Genomic DNA, 27,510 nt, shown 5'->3' on the forward strand with positions numbered 1-27,510 from the left:
AGAGAGACATAGAGGTGCTAGAGCAGGTCCAGAGAAGAGCAACTAAGCTGGTGAAGGGCCTAGAGAAGCAGTCTTATGAGGAGTCGCTGAAGGAACTGAGGCTGTTAAGTCTGGAGAAAAGGAGGCTGAGGGGAAACCTTGCTCCCTGCACCTGCCTGAAGGGAGGTTGTCATGAGGTGGGTGTTGGTCTCCCAAGTAGTGATGGAACAAGAGGGAATGGCCTCCAGGTGCACCAGGGGAAGGTTTATGTTGGACATGAGGAACAATTTTTTTCACTGAAAGGGCTGTCAGGCATAGGAACAGGCTGCCCAGGTATGCAATTGAGTCACCACCCCTGGATGTGTTTAACAGACACATAGAAGTGGCACCCGGGAATATGGCTTAGTGTAGGGTTAACAGTTGACTCGATGATCATGAAGGTCTTTTCCAACCTAAATGCTCTGATGGGGCAGCTCTCCGGGCGCAGTGTCCATCCCCACGGGGTGGCAGGTACACGTGCACAACCACTGTGCGCACACAGATACCCCGCCTGGCACCCACGCACCAGTGACAGCCGCACGCAGGTGAGCCCAGGCGGCAGGGCACAGCCGCAGGCCGCTACCCCGCCGCACACAGGGGCGCAGAGGTGGCGCCGCGCAGCCCGCAGCACAGGGCACTCCCGGGAGAGCTCCTGGCGCGCACTGACGCCCATGGTACAGGCCGGCACACGCGAACGCGCACGGAACGAGCCTGCGCAGACGGGGACGCGCAGACGAGGGCGCACACGCGCCTCCCCGCGGGGCGGAGAGCGGGAGGAGGAAGAGGAAGAGGAGGAAGAGGAAAAGGAAACGGGAGAGATGGGCCTGTCTCTACCTTGCCGGTAGTCGTCTGCTCCCTCGGCTGCTGAGGCCGGCCGGGCCCGGTGGCTCGGCTCGGCCGGCAGGTAAGAGCCGCCCGGCGCGGGAGACGAGCGGACAGTCCAGGGCAGCCGCGGGAATCCCAGCGGCCTCCGGACAGCCAGGCCGGAGCCCCGGGGCCTGCCTGCAGCGGCACACAGCCCTGCCCGGGTCATACGGTCGGGGGCACGGTGACCTCCTCGCCAGGACCGCAGGGTCGCGCAGTCGTTCTGCCCCGCACCGATCCGCGCATAGATCTGAAGGAGCGCCTTCACAGCCGGAGTTCGCACAGGACAGCGCAGAAACAAGGCACGGCAGCAGCTCCTGCAGGACGCAGGGCATCTCCCGTAGCACCTGCACGTAGCTGTAGGCGTGAGGCACTCACAGGTGCAGCGAAACCTGTCTGCAGTGCCAGTAGGCCTGGAGCCTGCGTGCTCCTCGAAACGCCCCACCGGCCATGCCAGTGCATGGTCTGTGGAGGGGGTGTAAGTGCACAAAGCAAAACACCACAGCACCACGCACAACTAGTCTATGAAAACGTTTTAAAAATAAGGACTTCTTGGCTTGTGTGTTGCTGTACTGATGACACAGAAAGATACTGGACAGGTGGCAGTGGGTATTTAGTTGAAGGGCTGTTGCCATAGCCAAGAACTAGTGTTTCTCGGGGGCAGTGTTTCAGGTTTGGACTTGGCAGAGGCAGGACCTGAGGCTAGAGGGGTGGTAGGTGGTGCTTGCCAGTGGCTTGTAAGCTTGGCTGTGAATATCCTGGTGTTTCTCTCCTGCGCCCTGTGGCTAGCTGAGTTCATAGTCCTGCTATGGCACAGAGCCTTGCCTTGTTTATGAACTGACATGTACCACCTTCAAGCAGCTTATATTGTCTTTGTCCCCACTCTGAAATTTGTCCCAAGCTCCATACTCTCCCTGTTGTCAGACTGCATTTATTCACAAGCAGGTCATTTTGCTTGCTCCTGAGCCAACACTGCTCAGAATTTTGAACAGTTCCTTGTCCTGGCTGATTGTTTCCACCTTTTCCATGTGTATGTATGCACATGGGTAGGTACTTACACAATCTCATACACACACACACACACGTATGCATGTGCATGTTTATAGCCACATGCCTTCCTAAGCAAAAGAAGACATGCTCTTTCCAACTCCTCTGCTATGTCCTGGTTTTGGTTTCATGTATGGCTTGCCATGTACTTGTTGCCTTTTAACCATGGAATACAACTGCAGATGATTCTCAAGAGTTTGCCTTTTATTTCTACATCTTTTTAGCTGTTAAAACATAGATATCTTATGCAAATAATGGTCAGGGAGATTTCCATGAACCATGAAAGAAATGTCCTAAAGATCAGTTTTCACTAGTCTTCAAGCACTGGTGCCTTTTGAAATATACAGCTTTATGGGTACTATGCCAGAATAGATGCCTGTAAGAGTTTATTTACATTTTAATTTGCAAGTGAGGATCTTGGGCATACAAATCTGTTGCTTATTTTCAAGTCCATGTATTGCAGGCAAGTCTTACCTGTGTCTCTATTTTAATTTCCCCCTCCCCCCCCCAGCTTTTCTCATCATTCAAGAAGCAAAATACCGTTTGTCCAGTTCTGGGCCCCTCAGTTCAGGAAAGATGTTGACTTGCTGGAATGTGTCCAGAGAAGGGCAACAAAGCTGGGGAGGGGGTTGGAGCACAAGCTCTATGAGGAGAGGCTGAGGGAGCTGGGGTTGCTTAGTCTGGAAAAGAGGAGGCTCAGGGGAGACCTTATTGCTGTCTACAACTACCTGAAGGGTGGTTGTAGACATGTGGGGATTGGTCTCTTCTCCCAGGCAACCAGCACCAGAACAAGAGGACACAGTCTCAAGCTGCACCAGGGGAGGTTTAGGCTGGATGTTAGGAAGTTCTTCACAGAAAGAGTGATTGGCCATTGGAATGGGCTGCCCAGGGAGGTGGAGTCACCATCACTGGAGGTGTTTAGGAAGAGACTTGATGGGGTGCTTGGTGCTATGGTTTAGTTGATTAGCTAGTGTTGGGTGATAGGTTGGACTCAAAGGTCTTATCCCACCGGGTTAATTCTAATTATCAGTGTTTTTATTGGATGGTTCTGGTGAAATGCTTTCCTTATGTAAGAACTCTAAATAGTTTTGATAACTGGAGAAACACATCTCATTGAAATTAGGAATGTGCCACTGTACATTCACTGTGGAAAAACTGGGCAAATCAATGGATGCTTTAAATACCTGATAAGTATGTTTGAGATGAAGGCAGTGCTTTCACTTTGAAGCATGTCTCAATCAGTAGACCTTGAGCTTAAAAGACAGTGATGACACTTTATTTTTTTTAAGGTTACTAAAATAGTATTGGTGCTTAATCCATACAGGGCCAAGCCACAAAATGGCATTTGGAAAACTGAGAAACTGTACAGTTTGGGGCCAGTGCTGTGAAAAGTAAGTTGTATGCTAGCTCTGGGAGACTTCTGAACTCTGAGAAAAACCCTAATTTTGAGTGTAGTAATGGTTACTTTGTCATGTTTTAATGCCAAGGTGAAGACTTTTCACAGCAGTCTTACTCTGTATGGTCAAGGCTTTGAAACTCCAAAACTTTACAGAACATAAGAATGTGTCAGGCTATAGATGTTGGGATGGCTGCTGATGGATGTTGCACAAACCACCACTTCATTGACTACGTGATTAGGGTGGATCTGAATTAGCATGGTTTAAATGAAACTTTCCAAAGAGTAGTATCAGAACCAGGGAGAAAGTCCTAGTGTTAGATACTGCCTTCAAAAAAACCTGGACTAAAATTACAAACGTTGCATGCCATTTTATTTGATAGCAAATTCTGGCTCCTAACCATTGGCTAATCTCTATACATGCACACAGACATACAAAAAGCTTTGTAAGAGTAGATATTATGGGGAGAAATGAACCAGAAATGTTGCATTCTTTAAAGGAGTTGAGGCTCACATCTTTAAACACTGAAGGCAGCATCAACTCTTTATTATTTTGTTCCTTTGTCAAGTGTCCTGTCTCTGTAAAAGCCTTCTTGTTACCATTAAGTTACTATGCAGAATGAGAAACTGACAGGAACCCCTACACATCTTTCAGAGTAGTTTTAAGGACTAGGGCTTACTAAACTGATGGAGCAGGTCCAGAGGAGGCCCATGAAAATGATCAGGGGGTTGGAGCACCGCTGCTACTAAGACAGGCTGAAGGAGCTGGGGTTGTTCAGCCTGGAGAAGAGAAAGCTCCAGGGAGATCCAATAGTAGCCTTCCAGTACCTGAAGGGAGCCTACAGGAAGGATGGAGAGAGACTGTTTACAAAGGCCTGGAGTGACAAGATGATGGGCATTGGCTTCAAACCAGAGAAGTTCTGATTTAGATTAGATGTTAGGAACAAGGTCTTTACCATGAGGATAATGGAACAGTAACAGGTTGCTTGGGGAGGTGGTTGGGGCGCTGTCCCTGGAGATATTCAAGGTGAGGCTCACAGGGCTCTGGGCAACCTGATCCAGTTAAAGATGTCTCTGCTTACTGCAGAGGGGATTGGACTAGATGATCTTCCAAGGTCCCTTCCAACCCAGACTTTCTTTCTAAGATAACTAGATGAACCTAACTAATGCGGATAACACTTATTTTCTTCTTCCTTGCCTCCTCAGAATGACTGCCATTGGCATGATGAAACTTTTATGTCACACAACCAGAAATGAGAACAGGTATGCAAAAAGATTCTTTGGTACTCTTCTGACACAAACATCACAAAAGAGGGTCTTGTCTCCATTCTGGCTGGTGGTACCTGACCTTACAAAATCAGCTGTGTTTGGACTTACTCAACCATTTTGTACAGCTGAAAAATCTCAAACGGCACCAAAAAGCAAAGCACAGTTTGGAAGTGTTGGGCGAAGAATTCCCTATCGGATTTTGCATGTCATCAATCAGGATGGAGAGAGCTTAGGACATATGCACCGAGCAGAGGCACTCCAACTTATGGATCAGCATAACCTGAAGCTAGTTCTTCTTCGCGAGAACGCAGATCCTCCTGTCTACAGACTCATGACTGGGCAGCAGATTCACGAAGAACAGCTCAGACGCGCAGAGAAGAAAAAAGGAAGTCCAAAACCAGGTATGTAGATTGTTGACACTACAACCCTGAGCACTTTGCTGCATTAAAAGCAGTTTCAGTAGATGAAATCCTCTTACTTGCATTTGTGTAAATCCAAAGCCAGTGCAGTCCACGCTATTAAGGATTTGCAGTGGTGAAAATAAAATTTTGGATTAGTCTAGTCTTCCACGGAGAAGCCTTCTACTGCCTTCTCAGGATTTACTATTTTGGCATCTGCTGGCTTTTTTTTTTTTTTTTCTTTAATCTGTTTTTATTTAAGTGAATAGAACTAGACTCTGGTTCCAGAAGACTCACTGAATTTCTGTTCTTTTACTAAGGCACGAAGTAACAGCCAGGTTTCACAAACTGCGCACCAAATATAGCAGTATTGCTATGTAACTTTGTCAACAGTAGTCATTCTCCTCCTAGCTTGCTGCTAAGATAGTCTGTAGCCCTTTCTTGTGCAGAATAAAAGAACAGCTTCACTTTATTTAGAGTTGTTTCTTAAGTCAGCCTGCTCCAGCAGTTTAAGAAACTGAGTTTGGCAAAGAAGTTTGAGAAAAGGTATCTGACCTTGTATCTTTTTATCTTCAGGCTATGAAGGCATCTGTGCTTTAGGTAGAGTTCTGGTTTTAGAGGGGAGCACTATTGTGGCAGTGGTATTTTTTTCTGTTCAAGACATTACAAAAATGTTAGGCAAATGGTAACTACTTTAGAGAAACTGTAAGAAGGAAGAAGAACACAAATTGTTCAAATACATGCCAGGGCATCACGCCTGCAGTTAAATAGTGCATCTCTTAAGAAAACAGGCTTGGGATGAAGAGCTATCAATCTTCCAAACTTTCAGTTACACTGTGGGCAAAATGTAGGCATTCTGCACTCTAAATCTTTAACTCCAGCTCCAATGCTTATCTGTCTATCTTTGTTAGACCTGCATTGTAGGCAATATGAAAATTGTAAAATAAAAATACTTTAAACCTTCTGATCCTGAAGAGACTTTCTCTGTGCCTTGAACGTGCACTCAGTCTCCTGAGTGGTCTGAGATACAAAGTAGTTGCCCTGTAAGGTGAGTGGTGCATGCTGAGACAATGAGATTGGGATGCTCTGCCTATGAGAAAGCGTGGGGGAAGGAACTTAAGCAGACCAAGCACTAAAAGCTGTTGAAATACAGCAATTAATACAGGTTTGTCAGATGTTAAGCCAGCACAGTTTTAGTTGTTTGTTTTTTGGTTTTGTTTTTTTTAAACAGGGGTGGTCCAGAAGGAGTTATCAATTTCTTCAACTATTGCCAAGAATGACTTAGAGACCAAGACTAAGCAGATAGCACAGTGGATTGAAAAGAAATACCATGTTAAAATTACCATCCGGCAAGCAAGAGATAGCAACACAGACATGGTAAGTGGAGTTCTGAAAGTTGGAGCAATCAATTTCATCAACAGCTGTACTTGTATTAGCTTTCCCTATTCAGTACTGCCACTTTAATACATCATGTACTGCTAAAATAAGTGAAGGTCTAGGTCCCATGAAAGCAATGGTTACCCCACCTTAAACTGCAACTGTCATCCACTGTAGTTCTAGAAAAGTGGTTCTCATGGAGACAATTCAAACACCATGCCTTCTTAAGAATGCAGGTTTTTTTAACAGCAGAGTTAAAGCAGCTCCTACTCCTCTGCAGCACCACCTTTGTAACAGGGGTGCCACAATTCTCCTGTCTCCTGCCTTAAGCCTGTTTAACAACAAGGTTTAAAAAAAAATAATCTGCTGTTATTTTAGCTAGATTATTGCAATGGTCTAACTGTTCTTCTTAAGAGTGTTTGTGCAACTGTGGCTAAGGTTAGTTGTCCATTGATGAGTAAAAAACTACTGGAATAGGATCACAGGATGTTAGGGGTTGGAAGGGACCTCCGGAGATCATCAAGTCCAACCCCCCTGCCAGAGCAGGGCCACAGAATCTAGCACAGGTCACACAGGAATGCATCCAGATGGGTCTTGAAAGTCTCCAGAGGAGGAGACTCCACAACCTCTCTGGGCAGCCTGTTCCAGTGCTCTGTGACCTTCACAGTGAAGAAGTTCCTCCTCATGTTGAGGTGGCACCTCCTGTCCTGTAGTTTAGATCCATTACCCCTTGTCCTATCACAGGGTGCAATGGAGAGGAGCCTGTCCCCTTCCTCTTGACACTCAGCCCTCAGATATTTATAAACATTTATTAAATCCCCTCGTAAGTCTTCTCTTCTCCAGACTAAAAAGCCCCAGGGCTCTTAGACTCTCATGGCATTCCAAGATTGGCAAAGTAAGCATCTATAAATCTCAAAAGAGCTGGTAGCAACTTACTCACTAGTATAATTGCTGGGCCCCGAGACTTGTCTTCACTGTCATTTGCAATGTGGATAGTGAATTAAGTTTCTCTGATGATTCTCTCTACTAAATTGCTGGGGAAAAATTGTGATTCCACTTCATGTAAAAGGAACAAAACTTTTTAATAGATTTTGAATTCACAGGGAATGGGTAACAAGAGGAAGAACTGGATATGAGAGGGTGCAGAACATTTCATGATACAGTCCAGATTTAGGTTGGCCTTAAATTTAAAAGTGTAGTTCAGCTTGTGATATGAATGCACTGTGTCACCCAGTTTCAACAATACCATGTTCTGCTAACCTTAGAACAGTAAGGAAAGAAAAAAGGTCCATTAGTATGCCCAGAAGAGAGTGGAGAGTCAGATGCCATTAACTTCCATAGACAGCTTTAAATAGCAAAACAGGACGAGTGAAGAATTCAGCCTATATGTTAGGAAATGGCTCCATCTCTGGTGATTTTCCTAATCCTGGCCCTGAGTAAAGAACAAATGGCTAGGAAATGACAAGCTGAGCTGCTCAAACCAGGACTAGCAGCTAGCTCATTTCAGCGAACAGCTAAACCACAAGCAGGAGAGTGTTGTTAAAGAACAGCCTGAAATATTGTTCTACCTGTATTTGAGTACTTAGTCCTATTTTTCTCCTTCTTTTTTAGTTCCTGCTGTTTGATCAAATTTTAGAAACTGTGTCTGAGAAAGCCACTTACCTTTCCAAGCCAAAAGTTGCCAGAGAAGGAGTAAGTACCTGTGTTTTGAGACACATGTCTGACAAAGAGTTGAAAGCATACCAGAAGAATAAAAACAGTACAGAAGAGAACAAGGCGAGTGAAGATCTGAAGTCAAATGACTTGTGTCAGTGACTCTGAGAGCTGTAAACAATACTGTTTTCTTGTGTAAAAAAAACCCAAATAAACCCAAACCCACAACATTATAAACTTAAGAAAGTCATTGCTGAGCTTTTCACTGGTCATTCCAAGAAGAATGTTGTCTCAGTTAACCTTTACTGCAGAGTCAGAATTTCAACAGTTGGTATTTCACTTTCCATGGGCTTCTCCGTTGTCTTGTTTTCTGTCACAACTGCATCCTTTCCTGGCTGCTTTTTAGGAGGAATGTAGCCACTCAGACGGGATGCTAAGCTCCTCTTAGGACGAGAACGCTTTGCCTGGCAGAAATAAATCCAGAGTTGACAACTTTAATGTATCTAGGATGGAGCAAAGACTATTAATGTGGTGGGGGAAGAAGAAATAAATTGATAGGCCAGTACTGCATTATTGAAAGGAGCTTCAGAAATTAAGAGTCCCCTAAATGAAGTAGATAGCCAGCCTGGTTTCCTGCTTGAAGTCCTATTCTAAGACACGTAATTCTGACTCTCCTCTGAAGTGACAGGGTATGGTTGAAAGGACTTTTTTCCAAAACTGTAACTTACCTTCAAGTTTAGCTTTCTCTTTTCAGGATCATGTACCACTGCGTGCCTCGCTAGGCTCTGCTGCAGGTAAAAATAGCAGGGGATAAAAACACCAAAAGTAGTTAGGTTTACTGTTTCAGATCATGTGATTCAGATTAGAACAGTGTAAAAAATACATACCTTCATTGCAAATACTTTCCCACAGCCTGGATAATCACAAGAGAATGGTCTCTTTTCCTCATGAAAAGATAGGATGTGGCTTTGAAGGTTAAATGCGGTTGTGTAAGTTCTCTCACATCCTTGTCTTGGGCATCGCCAGACTTCCCTCTCCACAGCATGTGTTTTTTGATGCTGCTTGAGATAATCCTTCCTTTTAAAAGTTTTGTTGCACTCACTGCAAACAAGCTCTGAGTGGGATAGAGACAGATTGAGTATAAATTAACAGCTTCTTGCAGGGGCTCAGAATCAAACCCTAGTAGTCCTTGAGAACAACGCTAAAGTCCATATAAAATGTGAGGAACTCAACAGCCTAGAAGAGAGTACTGCAGAATGAATTATCCAGATTCAAAACCCTACATAATAATGTATACTCATTGACTGGATCACAAAGCAAAGTTAGTATACTGAGCAGCATTTTCATCGGTCTAGCCAGTGGCAACCATTGTATCCATAAAGCATTAGTAAACAAGTTTGCCTAGACACAATGGCAAATTAATCAAATGAGTTCAATAAGAACACCTCTTCAAATTCACAGTACTTATATCAAAAGTTAAGTTTTCTTTACTAAAGCATTTGGGAGTTTACCTGTATGACTTTCTTTATTATGCTTCAGAAGCTCTGTCCACGTTTTTCCAATGTATGAGCAGTTTTCTTTCTTGCATGCATAGCCTGTTGGACAGGGTAGATGTTTACAATTACAAAGGTTCTGGGAAACACAGTCCCATGTTACAAGGGGAAACTCCACTTCTAGTGTTTGAAAACTAAAGGCCAGCATTCCTTATCTCCTCCCACACGTCACAGTGTTGGGTCAAGAGGTAATGAACACAAATTAGAACAGCAGAAAATCTTAACAGGTTAATGAAAGGAACCTTGTATCACTGACAAGTTGTCAAGAGATGCTGTGGAATCCCTACCCCTGAAAACATTCAAAACTTGACACAGCCTCCAGCAGCATGATCTAACTGACTCCACCTTGAGCAGGAAGTTTAACCAGATGACCACAGCAGTCCTTTCAAACTAAATGATTTTATGAAACTCTCTCTCCTTGCTTCAGTAAAGCTACTTCCTCACCAGTCATACATTTTAACTCAAAAGGATGAGAATAACTGTAACACATATTATTTCTATATAAAATTTGTAGTACCTATTACAAAAAAATAATTGGCCATGCAGTAATATTCCAGAGTCTACCATTCTATCAAGCAGACAGGATGTTTTTTAAGTGAACCACAGAAAGCCTACACTATTTAAATCCCAGGACTGTTAAAGTCAAACAACTATGAACAAGTCCTTGCCATAAGAAAGGGATGCAGTATGAATTGCAGCCCTTTGGATACTATTCCTAGTCCCTAGGGTTTGTTTGTTCTAGCACAAGAAAGCTGGTTAGCTGTCAGTAGTGCTGAAAGAATGGATAGGAGCATAGTTGGATTAGATCAAGCGTGCAGGACCACCGTGACTCCACTTGTGTATCTCACATAGGTACAACTTTAAAAATGCAAGCCTACATGGTTTTGCTAGGGAGCCATAGGAAATTTGTGACAACGATCCTTGCCCTCTGGAGGTCTAGGACCATCTTCAGAAGATGGACTATTGACAAACACAATATGAGAAGAAATGGCTGAAGGAATCCTGAGTTCTGTTCTGCTTGCCACAAGTATGTTTTAACTGCACACCATGCCTTAAAAGCATAACCCATTTGATGAGTCAAACAAGGCATTCTTTTTTTGTCTGTTGGGATCACTAGGCCCAGAATATTTCCATGCCCATCACACAACCCTCCATACTCTCTCTACTGAAAGTCCTTTTTTCATTTGCTAACACCTAACTGAAGTGAGAAGAAAAATGGTATTACCTTCATGTATTTTCTCATGACGCTTCAGTCGACTTGGAGTGGAGAAGTACTTCCCACATCCTTCGTTACTACATCTAGGTGAAAAAATACACAAATTCAACTTAGAATCATAGACCACAGAACTTCTTTCACTGCATCTGCATATTATTTTTTTAAGGCAAGAACAATTCAGTGGACAAAACAATCTAAATTTCCCCTTGCCTACAGACCTGTCAGCCCCACCTCCCACCTGGTAGAAGTGAATTCCATAATGTTTCTAACAGAGGACTCTGATCCCCTCAAGAGCTAAAACTACAGTGTGATTTCCATGTGTATAGCAAGTTGAGCTTTAGCTAAAGAATCAAGCCTTATACCATCCCTACAGAGTAGGCTCCTAAAACATAGAAAGTGGAGGGTTTCAGTGGCTTGTACAGATTTATCAGAGCAGCAGCAAAGTACTGACAGTGTTTTTGTGCCTGTCACCCAGCCAAACTACTGCACTTACTTAAGGGGAACACTCCTGTAAAGTATGTTTTATCTGCAAGACAAGACTCAACTTTGCTTCCTTCAGATAATATTAATGTGTCTTGTAAATAATACAGCTTGCAGTGAGTGCACAGCTTCTCAGATTGGTGTCCAAGTTACTACTATGGTATCCATACTACTACTGACATCAGTGTTAGCTAAGTCACTCCTTTTTACTGGAAAAGAGAGGTAGCTGCATTTTTCATTACCATGCAAGCTCTTATGCTTGTATGCCAGGCCATGTGAACTAAAAATTGGTGGATTTTTGTTTCTTTGTCCTGTGAACTCATAATAAACCCTAAGAAAAATCTCTGTAATGTTGAAGTCACACAGAACCAAGACTGTTGCTCAAAACAGACTACTAAGCAGAATACAAGAAATGTACTTACAGACATGACTACAAATTAATTCAATTATTTTTTCATGTCACCTCAAAGAAAAACTCAAGGCACCTGTTGTTATACACCATGGTTACAAGTTCATTATTAAGATTATCCACCTACTTGAAGGGAGGTTCTTTGGTGTGACGACACTGATGAACTTTAAGTTGTTGATGTTTCCTGAAAGACTCGTTACAGCCTTCAAAGTCACACTAGTTAGGAAATTAAGTTATCATTAGAGGCCAAATAATGACAGCTCAGTCCACATGTGTTTGCTGAGATCCTAATCACAGCACTGAAACTCACACAAGTATTGCATAAGTATTTGACTAGATACACAGAAGTATTTCACTAGATACACAAAAAAGGAGCTTGTTTAGTTTCCACTTTACACTATCAAAAGTAATTGCTCACCACATATTGCTTTTGCTGGTTTTCATGCTTTCGCTCTGTGTGTTTCTTTAAGTTTGATTTTGTTCCAAATTTCTGATTGCATCCATCAGCTGTGCACCTGCAAATGAACTGCTATTTTATTATCACTTTGAAACAACGACTTGCTTCATAGGCAGATACAGAAATCACTGAACAAGAGGAATAAATGGAGAACAGCTGAAACTCACATTAAGGCGAATATAGAAATTTGCCTTAAAGACATGAAAATCCAGAGGCCAAGTTACAAACAAAAGCCACAGGAAAACATGTCAGAAGGTATATTTAATAAAACACATAGGAATTTCTGGCTCCTAATCCATGACATGCTACTATTAAGGGCTTACTAATAGAAAACAGCTCTTCATTCTTATGATGCTATATTCTAGGGAGAGAGCTGACCATTCCTTTACCATCTGGTATGGGTCACTGCAAGGTAGCAGGTTTCAGGCCAAGCAGATTCCCCACATCTCGCCATGTGTGCAGAGTTACAGTATTATGCAAAGATACCAAAGCTAGGCATGTATGCTTTGTACCACAAGCACACCAGTGCCAACTCCCCTTCATTCCTATATGGACAAGTGCACTTTCAGAAGCAGGAAATTTGGTCTTACTCAAAGGGTTTTTCTCCAGTATGTGTAAGAAGGTGTCGAACACGGTGGAAATCCCTCGTGAAACCTTTCCCGCAGCCTTCGTATTCGCAAACATACGGCCTCTGAAATAGAAAAGCGAGAGGTTTGTTCGGAGACAACAAACCGCAGGTCAGGTAACTCGGCTGTTTCCAGGAGGCTGCTTTTTGCTGGATGGCCCAGTAACGGTACTTCGGACACAACCCACGCAGGCCGCCACACCGTTCTGGGTACCCCAGGCTGGCTGCCTGACATCCCCACCTCGAGGTGGGTAACGCCTGCAGGGGCTCGGGGCAGCCCTGGCCCCGAGCCGCGCAGGCCGGGACCCCCTGCTACGGACGGGGAGGCCCGAGCTGGATCCCTGCATGGCTGCTCCCTGAGCCCACAGCCGGCGGCCCGACTCACTTCGCCCGTGTGCCGGCAGAGGTGCGCATCGAGCTTCCAGGCCTTGTTGAAGGTGGCATCGCAATCGGGGAAAGAACAGATGAAAGGGCGGGCCGGGAGCGCGCTCCCGCCAGCGCTCTCCTGCGCGCTCCCCGCCGCCTGCTCCCCGGCCATGCGGAAAGGCAGACAACCTGTCCCCAGCAGGAACTGTCCCTTACCGCCTGCCGTCCCCGCGCCGGCCGGCGGCGTGCGGACGGGCGCCTGACGGGCGCATGCGCGTTGGGGCGGGAGCGAGGGCTGGGAGCGAGGGCTGGGAGCGAGCCCGAGCTGGCTGTCTGGGGCTGGCTGCTGCTGAGTGTTCAGCCTGTCGCGGTGCTGCCGCCTGACCTGCCGTCCGCTGCACGGCTGTGAGGGACATACAGGGCCGTGTCCTCCTCACCCCAGAGCTTGAGCTCAGAAGCAGCGGAAATCCATGGTCCCCTCGCTGTTGCCTCCTGCTCCAGAAAGGACCCACATATTGCAGCCCGGTGTGGAGCCATCTCCCACACCCGATTATGAAAAGATAAAAAATGTTGGGACCTTCCACGGAGTTGCCCTTCTGTGGTTTCGTAAAAGCGCAGAATCATTTTGGTTGAAAGAGACCTTTTATATCGGATTTAGACTAGATATTAGGAAGAAATTCTCAGTAAAGGTGTCAAGACACCGGCACAGGTTGCCCAGAGAGGCTGTGGATGCCCTCCCCCTGGAGGTGTTCAAGGCCAGGTTAGATGAGGACTTGAGCAGCCTGGTCTGGTGGAAGGTGTCACTGCTAATGCCAAGGGGGTTGGAACAATGAAAGCATGAGAAAGTTTGCAAACTGAAAGGTTGGGGTTTGCTATAAACTCATTGCAAGCTAAATATTGGGTATTCAAGGCACTGTATTAGAGGTCTCTTGGCCTGGTCTAGTAGAGATGGGTTGAAACAGTGATTGTGACTTAGGAATGATGGTAGTTACAAGGTTTGTGGTCATGACCATGTCAACAATCCTGCAACGAATCCAAACACATAAAAAAGCCTGTTTTCTGCTTTTCAGAGTGGAGAAATGGCGTTGAGTAGCTCAATAAAGTTGTCAGTAAATTTCCTTCAGTTTGTGGAGAAGTTCCTTGATTATGCATGGTGAACTGTTGTTGTATAGATGTTTGAATCACCCAGAGCAATGCTTTCAGGACAAGATGTAAGCAGGCGAAGATGCTTACTATGGTATACAGCAAAGTTACAGAGTCTATCAGGAGGCACGTGTCACATCTCAATTGGTCATTTGCTACTGGCATGCATGTAATTAAGGCATACAATAGGTCAAAATAACAAAACAATATTTTAACACATCCAACCACACTCTACCCAGCTTCTCTCCTTCAGTTACAAGGTGTTTACATTACCCTCGGAGTCAAAGACAAAACATAGTCCTCTCTAATTTGAGCAAAGGCAAATCTTCCCTGTAGTCTTCTAAAGCTATCCAAAAACACCCCTTCTCCTACAGTGAACTGTCACATCAGGTCAGGTGGAGGTGAAATGAAGCAAAGAATTCTAGCATTGCTTATAGAGGTGAAGCTTAGTGGGGTTTATGAGTAGAAATGTGAAAATACTGCAGTGGTAGATCTGCTGGAAAGCTATGGTAATAGGATCCATATTCACTCCGGTGGGTCACTTGATTGTGAAAGCAATAGCAGAGTTTTCCGACTATGGGTAAGATGATTCATCTTTCTAGGAAGAGAGGTTTGTGTATGCCAGCAATGTCCTCTCTCAGAGAAAAAGCAAACATTCAGCTGAAAAGGTTTGGGTTTTTTTTTTCCCCTCTGGGCTAATAGGAGGCCTCAAAGCACAAAACCGAAACAAGACTTTTTGGTAGTTGTTCATCTTCCCAAAGTTGAAAAGGGAATAGCACTGTGGTAGTTTTAGGCTATGCCTTTAAAAATTTGATCACAGATCTTGAACAGAAAGTAGTAAAATGTAAATAAATCACTACTGACTATGAAAAGGAAAATAATGATAGTTCTAAACAATCCTATTGGAAGAGATAAGGGACCAAAACAATCTCTCTCTCTGCTTGCTTCCTTGGGCTGGGATAGAAAAGGCTGTTTATCTTAAGCATTTTTGTCCCATGGGGTTACTATAAACAGAAATCAAAGAAGACCAAAATGTGAAAAGCAATCAAGAGGAAGCCCCAGAAAGCTGGATGCTTTCCTTGTTAGGACAAATGTGGACGAGAAGAGCAAAAGATGGGAGAAAGGCCCTGGTGGTTGTTCACTTCAAGGAGGAACAACCTAGCCTCACTGGAAGTGCTTCCTGCATCTACAGTATCATTGCTCCAATCTTCTCTACTATTTTCCCAAGCTCCAGCCTACTTGCAGAGTTGTATGGACCCCAACCCACTCGGCCCACTTTTCCTCCTTGCAACAATGGTTTTATTCTTTCCTTCATCAGAGCTTGAGCTCTCCCTCTTTTCCTAAATCACAAGCTTGTCCCACAGCTAAGGGACAGCAGATGAAACACGTGTGAATTATGCAAGCTGGATGCCAGAGGTAAACTGCAGTTAGGATAATGATTTCTTGATCTCTCTGTTTACAGAATTATAGCTGACTTGTAATGGTGCCAGTGTCCTCAGGAGCCCTTTCTAGGGATTTCTGGGAACCACAAAATCATGTTAGGAAGAGGATGGAGTTAATCAGTTGGGCTTTCCTGCTGCTATATTCAGCCTAGCAAGCCGCCTCTGACAGATGTTTCTGCTTTTAGGCCACATTGCCTGGTTTTCCCTGTGTTCAAGAAGCATGTAAAGCTGTCAAGGACTTGCTTTCCATAAAAGCATTTTCTTGTCAGGTGGTGTTTTTCTGTCCTGGGCGCTGTAGATGTTAATGAATCTCTCAACAGTCTGATTCCCCAAAAGAAGAAATAGAGGAAACCTGCATTACCTGATTTTCTCTCCTGCTGCCTGGCAACATGGACTGTAAGCAAGGACAAAGTTGCACAGCAGAGCTGTGTGGAGCAGTGCCTAGAGTCCTCAGGCTTCCATCAACCTTCCCAACCATTTTCCTGACCTGCCTGTTTTGTAGTGAGAAGTCAGACTTGTGAGACTTGCATGTCTCACAAACTAGACCCAAGTCTCAGATCTTCCTTGCATGATTTGAGGCCAATCAGTTAATATTGCTGCTTGGGTCTTCTATCTCTACCTGTCCTCTATGGTTTGCATGACAAGAAATGAAACTTGACTGTATGAGTACCTGTGTGAGTTAGCTCCCTGCAAGCCCTCTCTGGATAGGATGAGGAAAAGGAGGTCTTGAGTGCAGCTCCTCCATGGGCTGTGAAGGACCACTCTCCTAGAAAACACCTCTTTCCTCCATTCCTGTCCCTACCTTGATGTATTTGTCCTGAAGGATTTCCCTACACGAGCATTTACATCACCTAGCTGTTAGGCTCAGACAAGACCAGAATAAAACAAAATAGCCCAAATTCTCCATTTCACCATTGCTATCCCCTGAAGAGAGTAAAGTTACTCCTCAGTCCCCCAGCACAACTGCAGAGAGGAGCTGCCTGCCCAAAGGACATTGATGGGGTTATCAGTTCTCCCTGACTCATGGCACAGCCAATTTTCAGGAGGAACGTAACAACCAGCATTATGTTTCTCCTGCAAATGATGCCTTTCCTAATCAGCCACAACTATTTGTGCTCTCAGCACTGGCCTCTCAAGGTATTGCATTACATGGGTCAATAAGCACGGCAGTTATCTATCTGACCAAAATTGCAGATGCAAACTTATGCCTGCAGCTATCTGGGGCCATAAAAACAAGGCATCCTCCAAAGGTGGGTTGCAACAGAAGCTTCCACACGGTAGCTGTGCGAGTCCTTCCTCTCCTGGCTGAGCCCTGCAGGGTGCTTCTCTGGCACGTAGTCTGTTCACTTGGAAGAAAGAGAAATGCAATTTCACCCATCTTCTGGCAGCAATGGCTCGGAGGGATGATTATCTTAGTGGACTATAACATTATTATAATAATTGCTGCTTCATCACACCAAATTATTAGTCTGTCAGTAATGCATTAGACAGCAACACTTGTCTCAAATGCCTGTTAATTACCTAAATAAGCAAATTTGCCTCTTTTTCCTACCGTGGTCACTAGTGTCTTGTGTCATTCGTGCAGCTGAAGCTGTGATCTTGCAAACACCCCTGCAAGTGGTTATTATTGCAAGGGTTGTCTCCTCCAAACGTAGTGGCTGCTGATGTGAGGAGGAGATGCCAGACTAGCTCCCCAGGGCCAGATTCAAATCCTTTTGCAATCAGTAGAGCGATGCTCCCAGTCGTTCGTGGCTTTTGATTATATCCTCAGATAGCAACTTTTTCCAGGAAGCAAGTTTGCTTCAAACATCTCTCAAATACACTTAAGAGATACAGCAGCTGATAAAATACTCAGCCTTAAGCCAATGCAGCCAGTGGAGCCCCTGAATATATTGTATATTTTCCAACATGGAATTTTCCTCCCAGGAAAAGCAGCAATTTGATATGCTTCATTGTCCAGAGTCAGACCCGAGTTACTTTGAGACAGATAAAACCTGAAAATGTGGCTTTCAGTGTAAGGGTTTGAGGCTACAGACCTCCACAGGGGTTTAGTTCATGTCCTCTGCCCTCTGCCCAGCCAGGCTTTGCCATCGTGTCTACCTCCCTGCGCTGCTCCTGTGTCCGCTTGTGTGCCAGCATCTCCTCCTTTAAACATTGTAGTGCTGTGGACTCTGCTCTAGCAGGCAGGCCTGCTTGCCTGCTCCATCTTATACACCCCAAAATCCCAGGAAAGTGTGTCCCCCCTTGCATTCATGGGCCAGTGGGATGCCTTCTCTACAAAACTGCTGTTCCCTGCTGCTCTTGGCACTCCAGAACTTGCCCCAGGCTGCTATGCATGGGCTGTGGCAGTGAACTCCCTCTTTCTGAGGAAAGGCATCTTCAGAAGGTGAATTTATTCTTGAAGCTGCAGCTCCCAAGAAGATGCAGCACAGAGGCATGTCCAGCGGGTTGAGTGTGGGATGGGATGGCAGCTGCTGGCATGAGTGCAGCATCCCTTGGGCAGAGGCCAGGTGACCCCCAGGGTGGTTGATTGTGTGCAAGGAACCTGGAAAGCATCATCACACCAATTTGAGCAATCTCAGGGGTGTGTTGGGCGTCAGCCCCTCTTTGCCTCCCACCTAGTGAATGGCAAAGAAAAGGAAGTTCTGAGATCTCCACCAGCCTGCACCTGAATTAAATGCCCAGCAGCCACTCTGATTCCTCTCTTTTCGGTTCAAATCTACACAGAGGCTGGAGTGCAATGACTGCTGCAGGAGTCTGAGATAAGGGAAACCCAGAACTTCTTCCCAAGAAGACTGTTTCATACAAATCCCAAAGGATGAAACTTCTCACAACAGCACTGGTTTTTTTCAAGGACATTAGTGAGAATATAATGAAAACCATCATCACAACTCAGGTGAATTTTTCCACATCCCGGAGATTTGCCTTCCCATCTGTGGCTGGTGACTCTACACACAGAGCTGCAGGGGTGTTGCTCTTTTGGGGCCAGAGAAGGAAAATAGTTTGCGTTTAGTGAAAGCAGATAGAGCCATCTAGTGACGGAAGAAATGCATTCCTCATTTCATACTGTGAAAGACCTTCACAAACCCCCTAAAAGCTTGTGTTGGCCACCAGGACAGGTAGGTCCACAGGCAGCCCCTCTTCCAAGGTCGTGCGTGGCTGATCCCCACGAGGGTCACACTACCAGAGCTTCACGTGGTCCGCAGCAAAGCTTTTGGGAGCAGGCACAGTGGCACCCAGCGAGAAGGCTGCTGGGGTCATCAAGGTTTGGCGTTGGGAAGAGCCCGTGGTAACTCACAAGCAGTGTTGGGGTGGGGGGGAGGAAGGTGCAGGGTTAGGGTTAGGGTCCCAGCGATGCAGCAGTCTCATGTTCGTTGGGAGAAGAATTTTCCCCAAGCTGTTTTTGAGCTGCTTTAGCTAAACAAGGTAGAATTCAGGACAGGGGAAATATTTCTTAGAAAAGGATAAAATCAAAATACTTTGTTGCAGAATATGCATAAATGTTATTAAAAAATCGATAACTGACATATTGTAATAATGGAGTCCTTTTAAAAGAAGGAAATATTTGTGCATGGCATTTACCTCAGATCAAAACAAAACTCTAGCACAATTTTATATCACTGACATGCTGGGGAAAAAAAATCTTGGCAGAGGAAACATGTTTTCTTCTTCCTTTTCCATCTCTCTTTGTCTGTCACATTCCTCCTCTCTTCTGAAGAATCCACACAACTGGGTTGTTATCAGTCTTGCTAATTCCATTGCTGCACTTCCCAGCAAATTAAGATCCAAAGCTTGCCAGTTTACAGTAAACTCCCCAAAGAAAGGGATAATGAAGTTACTTAGCAGGTTTTGTTCTTCAGGTAATTTCCATACAATTCTTTGTTCATAAGGTGGGAGATAAAGTAGCACCATAGCTTTTATGTCAGCTTCACAAACATTGTCCAGGTCTCTTAGCATTTCTGAGAAGGAAGAGATTCTTGTGCTGGAGGACCAGAGATGACACTTCTCACCCCAGGTTTGAGAAAGACTGGTCAGCTCTATCTGCGCCCTAAGCAAAGCCAAGACACAGACCATTTGAGTGCCTCAGGCTGTATCCACACAGATCAGTGATGGATCCCCAGGGCAAAGTGATTGTGTCTCAACCACCAAGCCCTCAAGCCTAAGTCTTCTTATTCAGTGAGATTTCACCATGGTCAAAAGATTACCACATTGTTCTAGGAAAAGAAATCAGTTCAAAGCACCTGAAATGGGTGTGGGCTGCACAGCAGCCCATCAGAGTAGTGCTCTGCAAGTGAGCAGGCTGATTGCTGCCAGCATCACCCACACTTGGGGTAGGCAAAGGCAGACTGAAGTGTACCAGGCTGTGCTGGGAGGTGGAGGGATTTGAACTCCAGTTTTGTGGAGAGGTTCCAGCTGCAAAATATGATTTGACTTAGAGCAGAAACACGCCCAACACTGCACCACAAAACACCACAGAGCAAAACAACCTCTTTGGGGTCCACCTACATGTTTGGATTAGCCTCTGATTTTTGCTTTTCTTTGTAAAACAAAGAACAAACTCTGCCTTTTGTTGTACTCAGAGAAAGGTTTTCTTTCTGTCAGATGACATAGTTCTTTGGACATTTTCTACTTTATGATTTGTCATACCTGCAGTCCCAGCCAAGAACTCATCCTGGATCTTTCACACATCCCTAATTAAGCCAAGGTGAAATGAATGGATGTAATAAGCTACCAGAGTGAACTGTGTGGAGGGAGAACAAGGACAATGCAGTCACCAAAGGAACAGAAATGCTTTTGTGTAGGCTTATAATTGAAAACAAGAGCTCCCTGCAACTATTACCTGATCGTGGTCAATCTCTACTACACTTAACTTTGTTCATTTTGTTATGCATTCCTCTTCCCATATCCCCTTGGCTCCCTTTGTCCATGTGTGGGTGAAAAATTCATCCACATTTTGTGGCTATTCATAAATCTGCAGACTGAGATCCAGGGCAAGAGGCTGTGCTGTGTGCTCATCCAGTGCTTGGTACAGTAGGGTTTCCAGTCTTTCACTGAGCTGTTGTAAGTAAATGTGTCTTAACAGCAGCAGGTGATCCTCCAAGTCTCTCATCTGAAGGTGTTACCAAGTAAATCAAGTATGAACCTGGGAGCAAAAATTCAGTTCACTGAAGTTACTGTGGCTGGTTCACAGTGCTGGCTGTGACACACAGCCAGGGTCAAACCTTAATTTAAAAGCCTAGTTCTGAATGTATTTAAACAGAAAGCTCTCTGTGAAGAACTGTTCCACGAGACCCTCCAAGTGCCAGAAGCTGGACAAGCATATGCTGTGCTTTCTCTGCAAAGGACTCCAAGAAAAACTGCTTTCTGTTTCATTTGAAAAGTTCCCATCTCTCCAGCATGGTAAAGAGAAAAAAATGAAGCCCTTCCTCAACTTTGCACCAAGCTGACAAAACCAACTGTTTTCCAGAATTCTACCTCATATCTATTATTAAGTCCATATCCACAACTGACTTGGATGGTAAATCATCAAGAAGATTTTACTTACTCATCAGGCTTTCTGACTCTCTCCTCTCTGCTCTGTCTTTCCTGCTCACCTGCAAGCTGCTGCTCTGCCCCACCAGGAGCAGCTGCCACCCCTCTAAGGGGTGTTGTGCCAACTGACTCTTAAATGCACCCTGCTTTTCCCTATTGTAACAGAGTTGGCAGGGTATAGAGCTGGGGCTGCTGGGAGAAATGTCCTTTCTTCATTAACTTCCTGCTATAGCTTTTAATCAGTTAGGGCATTCTTTCTCTCTGGCGTCTCTCCTTTTGTTTATGGTGTCCCTCAGTCCTGCTTACTGCCATTGTTTCTGCCATCCAAACCCACACATCTTTGGTGCCCTTCAGATGCCCATCAGAACAGGTGACAGGTTGGACCTGATGGTCTTTGAGGTCTCTTCCAACCTTGGTGATACTGTGATACTGTAACAGAAGGACACTCTCTGCAGCTCTAACCTAAAGTGTCAAACACCCAGTGAGCCACTGCCAAGGAGTGGCAGGGTGGGATGGCATCTGGACAGGGGTGTTAGCATGGGGCGCTGAAGTCGACTCAGGGATGGTTTGCAGGCAGGAGGAGTGATTGCATCAATTAGCTAATGATATGCAAGAAGGCCAGTTTAGGTGTGCTCACTCCCTGTTTCCTAGTGAATTATTCAGTGGGGAATCCATTGAGAGGCACGTTTACCTGTGTGTTGTACTCTGAAGGTGCAGTGTCACCATACATGTGTATGGAGATGCATTGCGGCTGTTTGCAATCACCTTCGTAATGCTGCCTGGCACCCGAGCTTGTTTATTCCTTCTCTGTCTTTCAGTACCTTGGCTGGCCAGCAGCTTCCAGCTCTACCTCCCATCTGAAACGGTCCTGCTAAACAGACGCCCTAGTTAGCTAGAAGGATGACAGAGCAAGGTTTTGGATTCCAGCACAAACTCTCTTACTCAATTTTTTTCTTAGCACAGTCATCTGTTTTCAAGGAAGAAAATTATGATTAATTGATTCCTAGGATCTGGATCACTAACTATCCCACTGAGCCCAGCAAAGCTGTACCAGTACAAGCCAGTTTAAGCAGAAGAGAGGCTCTATATGCTCCAACAATGGACTCACAATGTATAGCACCTCCCCCCACGCCTCTTCTGAAGCTTGTGGGTGGTTTCACTGAAGTTTTATGACAACTGCTAGGGAAAACAACTTTGGGAACTAACATTTCCCAGCAAGACACAGCTTGTAGCACGTTTTTTATGGCCAAGAACTCACAGTGTTCCTGGCTTCATTTCCTCACTGCTTGCAGCAGTCCACCTTTATGGCAGGGCTGTGCCCCCCCCCCCCCCCCCCCCCCCCCAGGCAGCACTGTGGACTCCAACATGGTGAAGCAAATGACTGGAGCAGCAGTAAGCTGGGATTTGAAAACCTACATGAATTATAACAAGGATAAGCTAGGCTAGGTATTGACTGCTAGCTCGTTCTTACAGCCGGTATCACTTGAGTCACATCTCTATGTGACTATGGGCAGGACCCCAGTGGCTTTGAGTGGGCGGTGGGAAGGGTTCCATCAGCGCAAGGCTGAGGCTGTGGGCAAACACAGAGAAACACCATGATCTTACAGCTTCCAGTGATTTTGCTAATGTGCTCAGGACCAGCTTGATTACTGCTGCCCAGCACTACCCTGTGTGGTCCTCTGCTTGGGGCCATTGAAAAAGTCCCAGTCTGCAGATGCATGAAAAGCTGCTGTCAGTGATATCACTAAAGTCAGGTTTCCTGGGCTGGTAGCCAGGGGGTTTCATTATCAGTAGGTGATTTATATTGTAGCACTCCTCCTGACAGCAAAAGGAAGAAAATACAGAAATATGTTCTCAAAGAATGGGATTTGTTCTTGAAAAGCCAGTGAGATCGGTGTGAGACCTGACAGCAGGATCCGGCCTGAAAAGCATGCAATGAGAGTGACTGGTAATGGAAATGCAACATTTTGGAGGACAAACTAGGACTGCATGATTCTAGAAATAATGCAAGAAACTCAGAAGCCAGAAGCATGTGTCACAGTTTATTTTCTCCCAAGGTGGTTGAACATTAACAACATTAGCAGGAACTCTGTCGCTGGCAGGAGGGGGTCTGACACTTACTGCAATGGGCCTTCCCCTTCTTCCAGGCTTCACTGGTGTCTCACTCTAGCTTGATGTAGCAGGTGGGCTGCAAACCTCTGCTCTTGCCCTCACTACTCAGGATGGTAAGGTAAATCCCAGGCCAGTGTGGATGTGCACTGTCCATGTCAAAAGAAATCTGGATGGAGCATACCTGAGTTCTCCTGAGAAGAGGATATTGCTGTGGCTGAGCTTGGCTTCCCCTGAGCAGAGATTTCTGTGAGTTGAAATATATTTTTGACTCCAGCCTTGGCTGTTCCCCCAGACATTTTGGCCCAGATTTTTCTAGCAAGTGAGGTCTGGCTTTTGCACACTTGCTGTCTTTGCCATGACAGCTTGCTCATTTCTTCACAGGCAAAGGAAGTACCATTTATTGTATAAGCATATGAGACAAGCAGCATCTTGTAGTCTCATTATTAATTATTTACCAGAGAAACTTCCCCATCTGAAAACATTGTATTTTCTTTGTGGACAGGAGATAATAGTGTAATGGATGGCCAATTGTGACACGAAAATGCAGGAGTGACGCTCCTCTATTCCTGACAGTTGGACAAAGATGCATCCATTGCTACAAAATCATTAGAAATCACTTGTCCATGCAGGGAATGCAGGCACAACCCCATTTTTTGTGATGTTCCCATGCAGATTCACACACTGCAGGGAGACAGTCTGGCAGCTACAGCCACCCTGATGGTACTGCCCAAGTAATAGCAGTTCAGCTCTTAATTTTAACGAGCTTGACTCAGTCTGGGCAGTTGGAAATTATCCATCTGCTCCCAACTTGCCCAGGTTTTAAGTTCACAGATAACTTGGAAGAGCATGAGCCAGCCCTGATCAAACTCTCCTTAGCTCTGTTACAGTGCAGAACTCCAGGCCAGCTGACAATATTTGTGTTTAAGCACAAAGGGAGATGCACAAGCTCCTTGATGATCTCATGCTGCCCATCCTTCCCACTTCTTCTGTGTGCATCAAGACAGGAGGACTTGGTCCTCAGTCAGTGCTAGTTTTGACCCCTTGGATGATGGTGGGTGCAGCTAGGACGAGCTATGTTTCTCTGTAGCATCTCAGCACACAGACACTTTCTGCACAACAATGTTTAGCCTAAGAACTCTTGGGAAAAGGCTTGGCTTTGGTAACACAGGAACATGGAGGGACTGCAGTCAATGGCTTTAGCACAGTCTTCTACTGCTGTAAATAGTCACAAGCTCATTTCACCACCTGAGATACGTATTTCCTCTGGTACACTCACCTTCACTTCTGGTCACACTGTGGGAGCTCACATTAGAGAGTAAAACCAGCCAGCCTCGGGCAGAAGCGTCATGTGGCCAAGCATCCTCTGGCTGCTATTAGGACAACATGGCAATTTGCTGTCTTCCTTCTCTCACCTGTAATTATACTTTAGTTACCTGGTCATCTGTTCTTTTCAGACCTATAATCCAGCAGCCTTTCCGGTCCTGTCACCTACAAATACTCATTTGTCTGCAAAGTTAGGAAGACTTAAACTTATATTTCTGCTCTTTTGGGAAGATACAAGCTGCAGTGAATTTAGTTGGCAATGTAATACCAATAAGATGCCTCACTTGGGAAAAAGTCCATAGGTGGTTTAAGTGCTCACCATATGGGCATGACAGTAAACACACTCCCAAAGCCTCAGAAGATGTTAAAGGAAAGCAAAACTGAGGTGGGGAAGGCAGCAAGGGAAACAAGACTTGGCGTAGGCAGAGATTCACCTTTGTGTTGTACAGGTAGCAAAGTCCATCTCCAACATATTTAACAAGATATAAAGTTGCAGCGTCCTGTATGGTCACTAAATTGCCTTCTGCGAGCAACTATGCGTATTTGACTTTGGCACCTTTCTAGCAGTGTGGAAAGCATTTGTAAGGAACCATAAAAAGTCATTACATATGCAGAACAATTGAACCTCCTCAGCATCTGTGGTAGGAAACACATCTGTCTTCTGTCCCTTTCTTTCCTAAATGTCTCCCTGAATCAACTTTTATGGGAGGGTCATAAATAACCCTTTCTATTAGAATCCAGGAGTTAACAATACCCCCTGTGACCATAAAAACAAGATGTTTCACTGAGGAAAGAGGTGCACTCAAGTAAGCAGAGATCTTTGTGACAGTTGCTGCCAGTATGGTCCCCATGCACCGCTAATCACATTAGTGGGAGAGCACGGAGGTGGCCGTCAGACAGCAGAAGAAAGAGGGAGAGAAAAGCAAGACTAATCTTGTTAAAAGGGAAGCAAAGATAGACGCTACTTTTACACAGAGGCTTATAACGTCCCCATTTTCCCAGGGCTGGAATCACCTGGATGCTCTCTGAGCAGTGTGGCCACAGCCATCGTGGAAGCAAACAGCTCTGCATCTCCCTTGTGTTTACTGAGGGCTGTGTTTTCTTATGGCTCTTTAACATCCATGTTCTCTTGGTTTCTGCACGGGCAACCTTGCATCCTATCTGAGGTAGAGTTTTACTTGCCTCCAGACTACTTTAAAAACTGTAGGACTGGTTTTCATTCCCATCAGAGGAAGACTCACAATTTTTAACAGATGAAACAATTGCCTTATGTCAGATGTCCATATTTCATCATTCTCTGCTGGGGAAGCAATGTCAAGGCACCTCCCTGACTGAAGTCTTTTGCTCTCTGGCTGCACGAGGATGATGCACAGATCCCAGTCATGCAGCTGTGGTATGTTTTCCTTACTCTGGGACTTCCACAGTACACCCCCAAGCTAGGAGCTAAGGACTAGCTAAAGCAGTCATTATGTAGCCTCTGACAGTCACCATGGTAGGGTTCCATCTTCTAGCCAGGAACACAGCCTTGCTATGGTGTGAGCCATGATGCAGTGACATTGCCCCAGGGCTGAGGTCCTTTCTGCCTGCTCCCTCCTTCCACATTTGATGGAGATGAGGCATAGGAAGAGGGTGCAGGATGAGAGGTGCTCCTGACCAGACACTCACTGGAGCAAAGGCACCAACACATGCACTAACCCCCACACAGGGTTCTGCTCACAGGATGCTACGACACAGTGCTGAGGCTTTCCAACCAGTTAGGAGCCTGGAGCAGGCAGTACCCAAACCACTGAGCTTCCAGTTGAACTAGTAAGAAATGTCTGGAGAAAAACTCCCTTTTGGAGAATCTGGAGAGGCAGTGCCACATGCCCAGGGTCACCCTCCAAATGAGCACTGGAAAGCTGATGGACACAGCCTTTCTACCTTTCCAAGTACTTCTCAAGTACTTTGAGAGCAAGACAGTCCCTCCTCCCACCACCCATCGCTGTGAACCTTCCAGAACCGTGCTAGTGGCTTCTCTCTCACTTGGTTTAATGTTGGAAGGGAAAACAGCATCTTGTTATCTGAAAGGAGCCTTAAGCTAGTTTTATACCACAACTGTTTAATCAGTGTCATACTACAGTGCTGAGGGTGGAAAAACAAAGAGCTTGCGTCAGTAGATGGGGTGTCTGCTGCTGTGTGCACCGGTGCCTCACCAATTAATCAAATGGGGCAGGGGTGGGAGGACTCAGTGGACAGGCAGGAGAAATCCCTGATGGAAAATCTCCCTTGTTATCACATGGGGTGGCAGTAGGGGGGTGAGGGGGAGGAAGGGCTGGGGAGAGGAGAGACAGGGGTGGCAGAAAATGAACAAGAAGCTGAACAGATGGAAATCTGGGAGCAAGTACAGTGGTGATGGCTGCACAGATGAGAGTCTGTGCCGAACCACATGGGGAGATAAGCCACTTGTTACCTCAATATTTCAAGTTCTTATATACAAAGTGCAAAACCCAGACACTCTTGGCATTATTTCAGTATGGTATTGTGGTGGCTAAAAGATCTGGAAAGTGACTGTAGTTAACATTCTGGGGCACTTATGCTCCCCTTGCCAGCAAGGGCTGGGGCTTTCTTGAAGAGGTGGCAGCACCAGGCAGGGGGGGAGCTCCTGGGAAGTGAAGGGTCTGGCTGCCAGAAGAGGAGAAGCTATGAAGGAAAAGCTCTAGGGATACTTTCAATGACTTTGGGGAAGGCAGCCTGGGAAGTAGAATTTTCCCATGGCAGAGACCTCTGTAATGAAGGGTGGCCAAGGCAGACCCAATGTTTCTAAGCACCAGAGATGCTTGATTGCCAGATA

At 45.4% G+C, this 27,510-nt stretch overlaps 2 protein-coding genes across 3 annotated transcripts; one reads left to right on the forward strand and one right to left on the reverse strand.

Moving 5' to 3' along the window:
- The first annotated feature begins 871 nt into the window (after positions 1-871).
- On the forward strand, positions 872-8,244 carry MTIF3 (mitochondrial translational initiation factor 3). 2 transcript variants are annotated; one of them, XM_054164682.1, is made up of 4 exons: positions 872-922; positions 4,532-4,995; positions 6,224-6,369; positions 7,981-8,244. In XM_054164682.1, exons 2-4 carry the CDS (start codon positions 4,533-4,535, stop codon positions 8,182-8,184), a joined length of 813 nt encoding a protein of 270 aa, XP_054020657.1. In that variant the 5' UTR covers positions 872-922; position 4,532; the 3' UTR covers positions 8,185-8,244. The 2 variants fall into 2 exon arrangements, with proteins under 2 accessions (XP_054020657.1, XP_054020656.1); XM_054164681.1 differs by lacking the exon at positions 872-922 and adding an exon at positions 2,939-3,320 and having other exon boundaries at positions 7,981-8,191.
- A 66-nt stretch (positions 8,245-8,310) lies between these two features.
- On the reverse strand, positions 8,311-13,328 carry GTF3A (general transcription factor IIIA). Its single transcript, XM_054164683.1, has 9 exons — positions 13,148-13,328; positions 12,728-12,828; positions 12,099-12,195; positions 11,808-11,896; positions 10,801-10,874; positions 9,534-9,617; positions 8,910-9,136; positions 8,751-8,810; positions 8,311-8,486 (listed from the first exon to the last, which is right to left on the reverse strand). The coding sequence occupies exons 1-9, from the start codon at positions 13,298-13,300 to the stop codon at positions 8,325-8,327; spliced, it is 1,047 nt and encodes a 348-aa protein (XP_054020658.1). The 5' UTR covers positions 13,301-13,328; the 3' UTR covers positions 8,311-8,324.
- Between the last annotated feature and the right edge of the window lie 14,182 nt (positions 13,329-27,510).

The sequence above is a fragment of the Dryobates pubescens genome, chromosome 10 (assembly GCF_014839835.1).
Source record: "Dryobates pubescens isolate bDryPub1 chromosome 10, bDryPub1.pri, whole genome shotgun sequence".
Lineage (NCBI taxonomy): Eukaryota > Metazoa > Chordata > Aves > Piciformes > Picidae > Dryobates > Dryobates pubescens.

Coding starts and splice junctions, on each gene's coding strand:
- MTIF3 (XM_054164681.1), top strand. CDS start 3,268: ATGGCATTTGGAAAACTGAGAAACTGTACAGTTTGGGGCCAGTGCTGT. Junction 3,321..4,531: donor TGGGGCCAGTGCTGTGAAAA/GTAAGTTGTATG, acceptor TTGCCTCCTCAG/AATGACTGCCATTGGCATGA. Junction 4,996..6,223: donor AAAAGGAAGTCCAAAACCAG/GTATGTAGATTG, acceptor TTTTTTAAACAG/GGGTGGTCCAGAAGGAGTTA.
- GTF3A (XM_054164683.1), bottom strand. CDS start 13,300: ATGGCCGGGGAGCAGGCGGCGGGGAGCGCGCAGGAGAGCGCTGGCGGG. Junction 12,196..12,727: donor ACTGGAGAAAAACCCTTTGA/GTAAGACCAAAT, acceptor GTTCATTTGCAG/GTGCACAGCTGATGGATGCA. Junction 9,137..9,533: donor TAATAAAGAAAGTCATACAG/GTAAACTCCCAA, acceptor TATCCCACTCAG/AGCTTGTTTGCAGTGAGTGC.